We start from the raw sequence: 14686 nt of genomic DNA, 5'->3' as shown, positions 1-14686 counted from the left end.
TGGGCACATACCCGTAGGGAACCCACGCATTCACCGGGACAACATGCGAACTCCACACAGAAAGATCCCGAGCCCGGAATTGAACCCATGACTACTCAGGACCTTCGTATTGTGAGGCAGACACACCAACCCCTCTTCCACCGTGAAGCCCAATAGTATATATACACCTTGTAAAATCAAATTATATGAAAATAATTATGGAATAAAAAACAAACAGCCTCACACACACACAAAAAATCAGGAAATTTACCTTAGTTTCGAATGGAAATGTTGACAAATATGGAGCAGTTTCCCCACCCAGTGCTAATACATTTAAACACAGTTTGAGCAACAGGTGCACAATCAGTCAAATTTAAATTGGTGTTTTTTAAATTTATTTAACTAGTCTTAGCAGAGTAAATTTAACGTGTGAACTGTTTAATGGAGAAGAAAACCCACTAGTCCCAATTCACTTTAAATACTTGCAAGTTTTGAAGGATTTGTTCATGACGCGCACAGCTCTAGTGTGCACTGTAGTAACTCCATTAGGCAGGAGATTAACAGGCATTGTCTACCACTGATAAAAACAACAGTTTGGACACCAAGTTCCTCATGTGATTAATCTTTTGACAGATTCTGAATCTAATAACTAATGTTCCTCCCTACAGAGATAATGCAAATGTATTGTACAAACACAGTAGTTCCATCAGTTTGTAACCACTTTGGTTTAATGTTTTGTGTTAACATTGATGTTGACAGAAAAAACAGTGTCATAAAAAAAACATGTTTATTAGTTAGCGCAGAAGAGTCGCCCAGGCAAGTGAAAGATACAAGCAGATTTCATTGAAATGGACTTCCGAAACTGAGCTTTATGGTGTGTGTGTCTGTTTGTGCACTTCTTCACTTGGTCAGACTTTTCCTACAGCAAGGCCTTGTGCTTTCTGAAACTCCTGCTGTAAACTAGACAAAAGCTCTCGATGCTGGTCGGATTTCTTCTCCATGTCTTTCAGAAGCGTCTCATACCGCTGACTGGAATAGTGAAGGAGGAGGAAAAAGACAAAAAAGAACGTTAATACTTATTTCCAAAGTATATTGTCATATAAGCTCCATCAAGTTTAAATACATCCAAATGAAGAATCTTACACACTAATCTGAATTTAGAGAAAACACAACATTGTCATGATTTAACTCACAGTTTTTTCAATAAATAGAAAAATGATTTTCTGAAATACTCAAATGTTGATCTGTATGATGGTAATTTTGAGTGTAAACTCCAAAACAACCCATGTTTTCAAGTATGAATCCAACAGTGCCCTCTGCTGGTAAAAAGCCAATTTCAAATGGTCATTACTGTTAAAGGCCTACTGAAACCCACTACTACCCACCACGCAGTCTGATAGTTTATATATGAATGATGAAATATTAACATTGCAACACATGCCAATATGGCTTTTTTAGCTTACTAAATTACAATTTTACATTTCCCGGGAGTTTCGTCTTCGAAACGTCGTGTAATGATGACGTGTACGCAAGACGTCACAGGGTTTTAGGAAGTGTGAGCGCTACGCACACACACAGCTAAAAGTCGTGTGCTTTAACGGCATAATTACACAGTATTTTGGACATCTGTGTTGCTGAATCTTTTGCAATTTGTTCAATTAATATTGGAGAAGTCCCAGTAGAAAGATGGAGTTGGGAAGCTTTAGCCTTTAGTCACACAAACACACGGTGATTACTTGTTTAAAATTCCCGGAGCGGAAAATTTACTATGAATCACAGCGCGGTCAAGCAGACATGAATCCAGACCAAATGTCAACCAGCAGGCTTCGGTGAGAAAATTGTGGTTAAAAAGTCGCTTCTTACCGGATATCAGCGGAGCTTCCGTCCTGCTGCAGCTTCGTGACTTCCCTCAGAGACACTGCGCGTCAACACACCAGTGGACAAACACCTCCGACTATCAGGTAATATTAAACTCACTAAAACACTAGCAACACAATAGAAAGATAAGGGATTTCCCAGAATTATCCTAGTAAATGTGTTTAAAAACATCGGAATCCTTCCCAATGCGATGGCATTTTTTTTTTTTAATTAGTTTTTTTTTTTTTTTTTTTTCTAGTCCGTCGCTATCAATATCCTCAAACACAAATCTTTCATCCTCGCTCAAATTAATGGGGAAATTGTCGTTTTCTCGGTCCGAATAGCACTGTTTGTTGCAGGCTCCCATTAAAATCAATGTAAATATGTGAGGAGCCATCAACATGTGACGTCATCGTCTGCGACTTCCGGTAAAGACAGGGCATTTCTCTTAGCACCGGCAGTTGCAAATTTCATCGTGGATGTTCTCTACTAAATCTTTTTGGCAAAAATATGGCAATATCGCGAAATGATCAAGTATGACACATAGAATGGACCTGCTATCCCCGTTTAAATGAAAACATCTCATTTCAGTAGGCCTTTAAAGTACCAGTAGAGTGGGAAAAAAAGTTGCTTCTGTAGAAGCTATTATCATATATATCCAATTTATGACACCGAAAGTCTTACAAAGTTTTCGAGTAAATAGATATGATCAAAATAGTATCAATCTCATGGAAATTACAGAGCCACTTGAGAGATAATGAGCTAGCCAGACACATCAACCACAACCACAAATCCTTTCATCACCAACAACAATGCAAATCATGCAGACTTTGTGAGAGCCAACAACGATTACTTTGAGAAACATTATAATCCAGAAAGGTATATTGTTGATCCTGAATATAAGGAAGATGAGCTACAAGCTTTAGTGAGACACTAAGCATCATGTAGCAGTATAGCTAAGTGCAAAACAAGAAATACCAACATAATAAAACGATAGCTAACTGCAAAATTTCTGCTCTTACTTTGATGACAACTGATAAGATGTCCATATCTTCCCATTTAGATGTAGAATTAATCATGATGCACACACACGAAGGTTTAACAAGTAAAGGTCTCCCTGAGACACTGTCCTGTTTGTGTGTTTGTCTCCATCACCGGGTATGAATTAAATATCAGATTCCGGCTTCCTCCCACCTCCAAAGACATGCACCTGGGGATAGGTTGATTGGCAACACTAAATTGGCCCTAGTGTGTGAATGTGAGTGTGAATGTTGTCTGTCTATCTGTGTTGGCCCTGCGATGAGGTGGCGACTTGTCCAGGGTGTACCCCGCCTTCCGCCCGATTGTAGCTGAGATAGGCCCCAGCGCCCCCCGCGACCCCAAAAGGGAATAAGCTGTAGAAAATGGATGGATGGATGGAGATGGACAACTTCTAGATTTATGGCTAAATCCTCCTAATATGCAGATAAAAGGCATGATTTATAATCCAGAATTACTTTGACAAGCCAAGACGCGATGGTGTGGGAGCAGCAGGACATCACGACCTGCTCGTAGTAAAGCAGCAGAAGGTTACTTAGCTGTGCGTTATAATTTTGTCGCTAAAAATAGTTTGTCTGTGTTAGAGCTTATAACAACAACATAATAATTTGTTAATATTCAAGTCACAATATGTACGCCACCTTCCGCCCGAATGCAGCTGAGATAGGTTCCAGCACCCCCCGCGACCCCAAAAAGGGACTCACAGTAGAAAATGGATGAATGGAGTGTATATAGAATCCATCCATTTTCTACTGCTTGTCCCTCTTTAATTATCCTAAACAGATAAAACAAAACATCAAAATAAAATGGACTCTCAAACTCGGTTAGCAAAAACTGGACTACATTACATTTCCATAAATTGAAAAACTGTGTCGGATGGTGTGTTTTGTTGCCAGTTGCAATTGTATGATATTTCTAATGACTCTGGACATTGAAATTAATTATTTTTAATGTAATTGAAGGCCTTCAGTTCCATAAAATCAATTTAATGACCCTCAGAAACCCTCCTGGTTCTCACTTTGTACACCCCTGGTTTACTAAATCAAGACAATAGGTTTATATATAGGTTTATATTTATCAATATTAAAAGGCCTAGGTCCCCCCAAAAATGTCATGGGGGTACATGAATATAAACAGGGTCTCTGCAGACTTCAATAAGTCAAATGTACATCTTAACACTTTTATAAGATCACAATAAACTAAATGTCTACTTCCCAATTCATAGTTGTAGAATGCCTTCATGCCAAAAGGTTCCAAGTTTCTTGCAGAAATTGCAGTGTGCTTTGGATATGTTTCCACCACTTTCAACAATGCATTGAATTGTTTGCGCTGGAGCAACAAATCAAACCTGCATTTACTAATTTTAGACAAATAATTTAGCTTTGCTAAACCCACACCCATCCAGTATGGTCGCCGCTGTGCTGTCACGTGATCAAAAACAGTCTATAGCGACATTGTTACTGTGGGAGATAACACCTATGACCTATTTTTCAGGCTTAGTAACACAGCGCCTTGTCCACAGTACTATTGAGAACTAGGAGGTATGCTATCGATTAAAATTTCTGCTACCGCTGAATCACATTTGAGTTTGGAAAAGCACATATTCTTTCTCATGCACACACATCTCTTTCTCTCACACACATTTCTCATTCTACGTCAACAATCTTTTAAGCACAGTATATTTACAAACATTTGTGAACTCTTAACATGACCAATGAGATAAACACCAGCATGCCGTTAACTTAAATAGTTATTCAACAGTTTTGTTTATTTACAATTACATGTTGGCTCTCTCTTGTCCCATGCCCCGAACGGCCCCGACTCGTTCAGAAGTTGCAAAGTTAATCTTCACAAAGGTTTAAAAGTAACCCTTTATATTGTGAATGATTAGTTCTAGTGTAGACGAAGTTGTTCAGTGGTTGTATATAGCCACTCTTCACAGGAAAGAAATACACAATATCTAATCTACTGTTGTTCCTTCTGAAGACACTTCCCCTTAGTGTTTTGGACATTATGCTGAATGTAATATCTAAAAGGGAGCACCAGTTTTGTACTGAAAGACACAACCATCACATCAGTCTGCATCCCAGTGAGAGCGGACATTTTAAAACAATGTTTTCTTATGTTCTTATTTTGTATTTCTTGTTTAACACTACTGTTACATGACGGTTTAGTGTCACGTTACAACTGGATCTGCTTAGTACCCAGCCTCTAAAACTTCGAGCTAATCCTTTGTGTATTCAGGCACAAAAAGATAAGGTTCTGAATCATCATTTGTCCCAAAGTAGTCGTGGTTAGCTTTCAAAAAGTGTGCAATGAATAACGGTTGTTGTGGTTGTGGAACTAGCATTCAATGCTGTGCATTGGGCTGCAACTCACAAATATTTTGTAAGTCCATTGGTCAACAATTATCGTAACAATTTGTTGACTAATCAGATAATAAAGCATACACATATTTAATTCATTTTTTTTCATCCACTTCTAAATGGAGCTTTAGTTATTTTAGGCATGTGTTTACAAATAACAAATATGAAAAATATGTTCATAAATCAAAAAAACGTATACTCACTCTTGTTAACTCGCTAGCAATAACACTCTTACCGAGGTTGAGACGGCATCCTCCCTTCAAATGTCCAATATCATTTCTCCGCTTTAAATGCTCACATAACACAGATGTACTGCCATAAAAACACAGTCCACTTTGCAAAATGAGCATGGTATTTAAGTTTTTTAACCAGAATAAGAGGAAATATCCTAAAACTTGATGTGTTATCACTAGCTATCACTCACTTTTTGCGAGTGAACCACTACTGCCCCGAAAAACAGGAGTGATTACATCTTGACTATGGTCGACAAGTATAATTGTCGGCGACAGATTTTATTGTCAACATTTATCGACAATGTTGACTAATCGTTGCAGCCTGAGCTATGCGTTTTGTGAAATCAATGCACACAGGAAAGAAAATATCAGTTTCGCAGCTGTAGTCCTTATAGGCTGCAGAGGTACTCTATTGTAATACACATTTCCACCACTTGTGGCAGGAATGAGAATCTCCAGCAAACAGAAGAAGTCTGGAGCTAAATTCATAGGGAAGCGCAATAAATATGACAAAAGTGGTGAACCTGCACTTTCATTTGTAATTTAATTTTATTGACAGTTTAGTTAAGAAACATATACTTTATTAATTTACATTATTTGTTTTAGCACAACAACTGTACGTAAATTTATTTTTCGTTGGTTAATTATGAATTCCTTCTTATGCAGCACATTTGTTTAGTACTCAGTTTTTCTAATCAGCTTGAACTAAGCCCAAAGTTTATGAGCTAAGTGAATAATCTTTGTAATTAACACATGGTTTTATATCATTTGAGAAAGCTGTAAACTGTAACTGTAAGTAGGTTACATATAAATGGTAAATGGGTTGTACTCGTATAGCGTTTTTCTACCTTCAAGGTACTCAAAGCGTTTTGACAGTATTTCCACATTCACCCATTCACACACACGTTCACACACTGATGGAGGGAGCTGCCATGCAAGGCGCTCACCAGGACCCATCAGGAGCAAGGGTGAAGTGTCTTGCTCAAGGACACAACGGAAGTGACTAGGAGACTAGGATGGTAGGAGGTGGGGATTGAACCAGTAACCCTCAGATTACTGGCACAGCCACTCTACCAACTTCGCCACGCCGTCCCCAATAACTATGTTGTATTCAATATAATTATTGAATACAATAACAATCAAATGTAGTCAGTGTAGTGGAAAAGTTGGTCCCTGATGTCAAAGAAGCTAACAACCCCTGCTTAAATTGATATGTTATTATGAATGTGCCTGCTATTCACTCCATTGTTACAGCATTAGGGCTGAGCGATATATTGAGTTTTTAAGATGTATCAATATATATTAAACAAGATATGAATTCAGAAAATATCGTAATCGATATAATTTATTTTACGTTAAATAGACCAAACACTGCCTATTTGTTGTGTTCCTTGTTCTCCCCCGCTCCTCACACCCTCTCATGGGCTACTAAACCCCTCCCCTTCCTCCTTCCAAGACGTGCTTGCACGTATAAGAACATCCATGATTGGTTGGTTGTTAACTATGATGAGTCACAAATGGTTGAGATTAAGCCAACCAGAGGCAAGATCGAACCAGGAAGGGAAATCACAACAGACAATCCCTATTGACGAGAGAGTCGTAGGAGAGAAGAGCGATTTATATATTAAAAAACTAGTGAAAAATGGCAGAGGGATTTTCTTCTTTAGATTTTTCTTTTAGCGACGTAGACCACGTCCAGGAAACTCAAAATGCATTTACTTGGCGTCTGGATAAAACATTCATTTGAGTTGTTTACGATGTAAGCCCAAATTCAAACTGTTCTGGAGTTGACAACATGAGAAATGCTACCAAAAATGTATTATTTGCACAGCTTTTATCATATTTTTCTATTTTATTTATGTTATGTAATTCTGTGCTACTTAAACAGTTTATTTTCTGTGCTGTTAACACCCATCTTGACTAACTGGGTTAATAAAAGTGCCACTGACTGTTTACAGTGCAGTTGTCATTCATTTCAATTTCAGTGAATCTCGCTCAAAAATGAATAACTTTATATGTATACTTTCACTGGAAAATATATTGAGATGATATCGAATATTGAGTTTAACTAAAAATATATCGAGATATACTTTTTCATCCATGTTGCCCAGCCCTATACAGCATGTATAGCAAACGTTGGAGGTTTATGGTTTTTTAGAGGGCTTTATTGGCAGAATAGGAGAATCCCCATTACCTGCATGTAGGGATGGGCGATATATCGATGTATTCATTTACTAGCAAGATGGTCTCGCTTTGCTCGACATTTTTAATTCTAAGAGAGACAAAACTCAAACAGAATTTGAAAATCCAAGAAAATATTTTAAAGACTTGGTCTTCACTTGTTTGAATAAATTCTTTTTTTTTTTTTACTTTGCTTCTTATAACTTTCAGAAAGACAATTTTAGAAAAAAAAATACAAGCTTAAAAAAGATTTTAGGATTTTTAAACACATACACCCTTTTACCTTTTAAATTCCTTCTTCTTCTTTCCTGACAATTTTAAATTTGAAGCCCATCAGGCTGCACCAACCTTTTGGTGCCTTGTTGACACAGAAAAGTACAGTGGTGTATGCGCAGCAGCTATGAAGGTTGCAAGCCTGTTTGGTTCAACTTATCATTGTGAATCAGCCTTTTCTGACATGAACTTCATCAACAACAAACACAGAACACGCCTCAGTGATGCACATCTGCAAGACTCACTCAGAGTTGCAGTGTCAAGTTACACAGCAGAGTACAACACACGAGTTAACAGCATGCAATGCCAGGATTCCCACTAACTGACAAAGAAACAGATAACAGATTTGGTGTCCAGTTCAAAGTTTGACATGATTTATTTAAACATTTGAGAGTTTACTTTTGTATTTTACATGAATTATTATTCGTACAAACATGGTGCAAAGTAATTCATGATTTGTTAAAAAATGTTAGTGGCTAGCTAGTTCAAATGGGATATTGTGATTTCACAGGACTGTCTTAGAAGTGATCAGTTGAAAATGTTCAATTTGAAAAATGTGCACTCAGAGAAAATATAAAAATAAAGTGTTGCATATTGGTATTTATTGTGAGAAATCATTAAGATGATCAGTGTTTCCACATAGATAAATATAATTAATTATTAATAATTAAATATAGTTAAAGGTAAATTGAGCAAATTGGCTAGTTCTGGCAATTCATTTAAAGGCTTACTGAAACCCACTACTAGTTCAATGATGAAATATTAAAATTGCAACACATGCCAATACGGCATTTTTAGTTTACTAAATTGCAATTTTACATTTCCCGGGACTTTTTTCTTGAAAACGTCGCGTAAGGATGACGTGGACGCTTGACGTCACGGGCTGTTAGGAAATATGAGCGCTGCGCACACACACAGCTAAAAGTCGTCTGCTTTGACTGCATAATTACACAGTATTTTGGAGATCTGTGTTGCTGAATCCTTTGCAATTTGTTCAATTAATATTGGAGAAGTCAAAGTAGAAAGATGGAGTTGGGAAGTTTTAGCCTTTAGCCACACAAACACACAGTGATTCCTTGTTTAAAATTCACAGAGGTGAAACTTTACTATGGATCACAGCGAACATGGATCCCAACCGAATGTCAACCAGCAGGTTTCGGTGAGAAAATTGTGGTAAAAAGTCACTTCTTACCGGAGATCAGCTGAGCTTGTGCCGTCCATAAAGCTGCCGTCGACTTCCCTGAGACACTGCGCATCAACACCCCCCCCCCAGACTATAAGGTACTGTTAAACTCACTAAAACACTAGCAACACAATAGAAAGATAAGGGATTTCCCAGAATTATCCTAGTATATGTGTCTAAAAACATCTGAATCCGTCCCAATGCAATCACGTTTTGTTTTGTTTTTAACTTGTTTTTTTTTTTTTTCTAGTTCGTCGCTATCAATATCCTCAAACATGAATCTTTCATCCTCGCACAAATTAATGGGGAAATTGTTGTTTTCTCTGTCCAAATAGCTATTTTTGTTGGAGGCTCCCATTAAAAACAATGATAATATGTGAGGAGCCATCAACATGTGACGTCATCGTCTGCGACTTCTGGTAGGGACAGGGCTTTTCTGTTAGCAAGCAAAAGTTGCGAACTTTATCGTGGATGTTCTCTACTAAATCATTTCAGCAAAAATATGGCAATATCGCGAAATGATCAAGTATGACACATAGAATGGACCTACTATCCCCGTTTGAATAAGAAAATCTCATTTCAGTAGACCATTAAGTGTTTATCAAACTGGTAGCCCTTTGCATTAATTAGTACCCAAGAAGTAGCTCTTGGTTTCAAAAAGGTTGGTGACCCCTGCTGTAGACGGTGTATCATCATCATTATTAATGTCATTAGTACTCACATCTCTCCGTTGATGTATTCCAGCCTTTTTGTCACAGTAGCTTTGGCCTCATCCAAGTCTTGTTTCACCAGGACAGGGCCAATGAGTTTGTAGACTGTGTTTGCACTTTCTAATAGATCTAGCTCCTTTAAATAGAAAACGTAAGCATGTGTTTATGTAGGTAAAAAGTATGCGTAAGTAAATCGCTGACATATTATACCTCTTTGACGATGTTGTTTTCTGTCAGCTGCGTCTCCAGCTTCTGTCGGGCTGACATGCTCTTGCTAACATCTAAACAGCGGATAAGGGACATGGAGTGAGCCAGTTAAGGGACATGTATTACACCAACCCAATGAAAGCACATTTCTCAGGATAAACAACTATAATGTAACAATGTTCTTAATAAATACACTAAACTATTTTCGTATACAAGTGACTGTTCTTACAAGGCGTTAGCAAACTAGCATAGCTAGGAAGCATGCAATGTTACCTTTTTGCATCTGAGTATATTTTTCTAGCTCGGCTTTCAGTTTCTTCTGAATGGCCTCTGCCATGTTTGGATTAATTTATATAAATACAATATCAAGATTGAAAAAAAGCCACAGATGTCGTGGGCTATATGTAGACCTTGAAGGCTTTGGCAGAAACGAGTTACCGGAAAGGGGGGTGGGCGTGATGCCGAAGTTATTTTGGCTCTTCAAAATAAGAGCCGTACAATTCAGTATCTCCATCCATTCGTTTTTTGCCGCTTATTCCCTTTGGGGTGGCGGGGGGCTCTGGTGCCTATCTCAGCTACAATCGGGCGGAAGGCGGCGTACACCCTGGACAAGTCGCCACCTCATCGCAGGGCCAATAGTTTCTTATTGATGGTTTATGCAAGGGGTCTCAAACTCAATTTACCTGGGGGCCATTGGATGCAGAAACTGGGCGAGGCTGGGCCACAAGAAAAGATTTCTTAAAAAAATCTAGCATGCACTTTTTTAATGAATTCACCTTCTTTGAATGGCTTTCCCGCCTTAACATACTTGCCAACTCTCGCGATCTTTCCGGGAAACACCCGAATATCAGTGCCCCTCCCGACAATCTCCCGGGGCGATCATTCTACCGGTTTTCACCCAGACAACAACATTAAGGGCGTACCGTAATAGCACTGCCTTTAGCACCCTCAACCACCTGCCGTCTCGTCCACATTTCCACCGTTCAATCAGATTGCCGGCCCAGTCACAAATTGTACAGTATGTGGCTTCTGCAGACTCACGGAAGTGACTGCAATACATACTTGATCAACAGCCATACAGGTCCCACTGAGGGTGGCCGTATAAACAACTTTTCTTACTGTTACAAATATGTGCCACACTGTGAACCCACACCAAACAAGAATGACAAACACATTTTTGGAGAACATCTGCACCATAACACGACATAAACACAACACAACAAATACCCAGAATCCAATGCAGCCCTAACTTTTCCGGGCTACAATAGGGAGCAGGGTTGGGGGCGTGCGGGGGTGTATATTGTAGCCCGGAAGAGTTAGGGCTGCATGGGATTCTGGGTATTTGTTCTGTTGTGTTTTTGTTGTGTTACTGTGCGGATGTTCTCCCAAAATGTGTTTGTCATTCTTGTTTGGTGTGGGTTCACAGTGTGGCGCGTATTTGTAACAGTGTTAAAGTTGTTTATACGGCCACCCTCAGTGTGACCTGTATGGCTGTTGACCAAGTATGCCTTGCAGTCACTTACTGTGTCTACAGAAGCCAAATACAAAATGTGGCTGGGCTGTCACGCTGTTTGTACAGGTCGTAGGGGACGCTAAAGGCAGTGCCCCCTAATATTGTTGTTAGGGTGAAATTCGGGAGAATGATTACCCCTGGAGGGGCACTGAAAATTGGGAGTCTCCCGGAAAAATCAACAGTATACAAATATTACGCTATGAAGCGCCATTCATTTAAAACTTGCGGGCCGCACCAACATTAAATTTCACATCAAGGTGCGGGCCGCAAAATAACGTATTGCGGGCCGCAATTGGCCCGCGGGTCGCCTGTTTGAGACCCCTGGTTTGTGCTTTGGTTCTGTTTAATTATATGAACATAATAGTAGGTATGATAATACATTGTTTGAAAATACTAAAAAGTACTAGGCTAAATGTGAATAATAAAAACCATTGCACCGACTTGGAAAGGGTGGTGGGTGTGAGTTTGGACCATCAAAATAAAATACACTACAATAGGTGGGTTGCAAAATCACGTGAACTGAGAAGCACATCCGGACACTTCTGGGTTTCAAGCAATGGTCGAGGCCTATAGGATCCCATCAGAGGCTATTGTTTATTTACCTGAATCCGTGCAGATGTGGCCGCATTTTGAAATGTTTAGAGGCAAATATGTAGGCGATCATGAAAAAAATATTTACAAGGGAAAATATATATTTTTTAAGGATTTCAACCAATGATCATCACCAAGATGTGACTGCTGGCCACAACTTCACTTCATTTGACCCTCACAGTATTTAGAGAAGAAAAGATTGGAGACCCATCATGTGTTTATATCTGAGGGACCACAAATTGAGCATTAATTCGTACAAGACAAAGTTGGATTAATTTGTGCATCGCTAAGTAACGTATTGACATAACGAGTGCCCTCCTTATGTGATCGTAACATGAATGAGAAAAACATTTTTTGTTTGAAGTTGAATTCCTGCTACAAATACTAGTCTCATCTACAATTCATGTCTGCAGTTATTTTTATGATGTGAGGTTCATACTCTGTCTCATTATTTAGCTATAGATGTCCCTGTTGTTCAGAAATGCTCGCCATATCAATATTTAGTATATGCTGTTGAGCCTATGAGATATTTATTCATCTAGTTTATTAATACCATTAAGGATATTTTATTGATGCTAGAGAATATCACCAAATACGTTATAATGTGGTCATTTGTGTCTCATAAACCTACTCAGTGGTTTAGTGGTTAGAGTGTCCGCCCTGAGATCGGTAGGTTGTGAGTTCAAACCCCGGCCGAGTCATACCAAAGACTGTAAAAAATTGGGACCTATTGCCTCCCTGCTTGGATCTCAGCATCAAGGGTTGTAATTGGGGGTTAAATCACCATAAATGATTCTTGGGCGCAGCACCGCTGCTGCCCACTGCTCCCCTCACTTCCCAGGGGGTGATCAAGGGGATGGGTCAAATGCAGAGGACAAATTTCACCACACCTAGTGTGTGTGTGACAATCATTAGTACGATAACTTAACTTTAAAGCACTTGGCTTTCCTGCACATCAACAACAACAAAAATTTTAGTTTCTTATGAAAATCGACAACAAAAATAGGGTGGATTGGACCAACAATCACAATATGTATTACCAGAATTTAACATGACATTAGTTTATTTGCACAACCAGGTCTCTGTAGTTATATGTAGGCATAGCAACCACAAAAAAACACAATCTAATGCCATCCCTTGTCCTTTTCTTACATTCAGTTCTGCTATCAAACACTAACAATGTAATAGAGAATAAACTTGATTGCATCACAGAAAGTTTCTCAATCAAATTGAATGTTCAAACATTTAACAAAGTGATCCCTGCAGACACAAGCATGGTCTGATTGAATTCCACAAGATGATGAATGTGATATTTTTGAGAGCCTTTTCCTTCGACACACTTTTTTATTTCCCCCCGACTGTATTACATTAATGAACCACTTCTTTCGGGACTCTATGAAAACTCTTTCTTATCTCTCTGTTTGAACGACTGGAACACCTAAGAACAGAACAGCAACATGGCATTTTAGACTTAGACTTCGACAAACTCTATTTATCCACAAGGGAAATTGTTCCACACAGCAGCTCAGTTATAAAGGCTGGAAAGGATAATGCAGGTATAAAGTAGACTAGAAATGTACTATAGTAGCAATATAAAATATATGTAATAGTCCTGGGTTCAATCCCGGGCTCTGGCTCTTTCTGTGTGGAGTTTGCATGTTCTCTCCGTGACTGCGTGGGTTCCCTGTGGTTACTCCGGCTTCCTCCCACCTCCAAAGACATGCACCTGGGGATAGGTTGATTGGCAACGCTAAATTGGCCCTATTGTGTGAATGTGAGTGTCAATGTTGTCTGTCTATCTGTGTTGGCCCTGCGATGAGGTGGCGACTTGTCCAGGGTGTACCCCGCCTTCCACCTGATTGTAGCTGAGATAGGCACCAGCGCCCCACACGACCCCAAAGGGAATAAGCGGTACAAAATGGATGGATGGATGGAAATTGGCCCTAGTGTGTGAATGTGAGTGTTGTCTGTCTGTCTGTGTTGGCCCTGTGATGAGGTGGTGACTTGTCCAGGGTGTACGCGCCTTCTGCCCGATTGTAGCTGAGATAGGCACCAGCGACCCCAAAGGGAATAGGCGGTAGAAAAATGGATGGATGGATGGAAATTGGCCCTAATGTGTGAATGTGAGTGTGAATGTTGTCTGTGTTGGCCCTGCGATGAGGTGGCAACTTGTCCAGGGTGTACACCGCCTTCCGCCCGATTGTAGCTGAGATAGGCACCAGCGGCCCTGCGACCCCAAAAGGGAATAAGCGGTAGGAAATGGATGGATGGATATAATTTTATATTTTTATATACATTTTATGCTGAAAATCTACACTCACTCTCACTTGTTTTAATGCTGCGCTCAAGCTGCTTGGCCATGGTGTGAATTAGGCCTCGAAGAAGAAAAACGGATGTGACGTCATATGCAACGCTCCTATAAATTTTATTTTGTATGCGTATTTGTGGCACCCCTAATGGTAACAGTGTAAAATACGACAATATTTAAGTTTTTATTAATTCCTTTTTTCAAACAGAATCAACATAAACATACATCATTGCGCACCAATAAAGGA

At 39.3% G+C, this 14686-nt stretch overlaps 1 protein-coding gene across 1 annotated transcript; it reads right to left on the bottom strand.

The window, feature by feature from the left end:
• Positions 1-685: 685 nt before the first annotated feature.
• pfdn6 (prefoldin subunit 6) lies at positions 686-10484 on the bottom strand. Its single transcript, XM_061901703.1, has 4 exons — positions 10301-10484; positions 10031-10101; positions 9832-9956; positions 686-1008 (listed from the first exon to the last, which is right to left on the bottom strand). Exons 1-4 carry the CDS (start codon positions 10362-10364, stop codon positions 888-890), a joined length of 381 nt encoding a protein of 126 aa, XP_061757687.1. The 5' UTR covers positions 10365-10484; the 3' UTR covers positions 686-887.
• Between the last annotated feature and the right edge of the window lie 4202 nt (positions 10485-14686).

This window comes from Nerophis ophidion, linkage group LG05 (genome assembly GCF_033978795.1).
Source record: "Nerophis ophidion isolate RoL-2023_Sa linkage group LG05, RoL_Noph_v1.0, whole genome shotgun sequence".
NCBI classification, from domain to species: Eukaryota; Metazoa; Chordata; class Actinopteri; order Syngnathiformes; family Syngnathidae; genus Nerophis; species Nerophis ophidion.
This window is presented reverse-complemented; position numbering and strand designations above follow the sequence as displayed.

What these genes read in the sequence shown, in the direction of transcription:
- pfdn6 (XM_061901703.1), bottom strand. Translation starts at nt 10,364, where the DNA reads ATGGCAGAGGCCATTCAGAAGAAACTGAAAGCCGAGCTAGAAAAATAT. An exon ending in ATATACTCAGATGCAAAAAG is followed by an intron (nt 10,102 to 10,300) that starts GTAACATTGCAT and finishes TCCGCTGTTTAG; the next exon opens with ATGTTAGCAAGAGCATGTCA. An exon ending in GAATACATCAACGGAGAGAT is followed by an intron (nt 1,009 to 9,831) that starts GTGAGTACTAAT and finishes TCACTATTCCAG; the next exon opens with TCAGCGGTATGAGACGCTTC.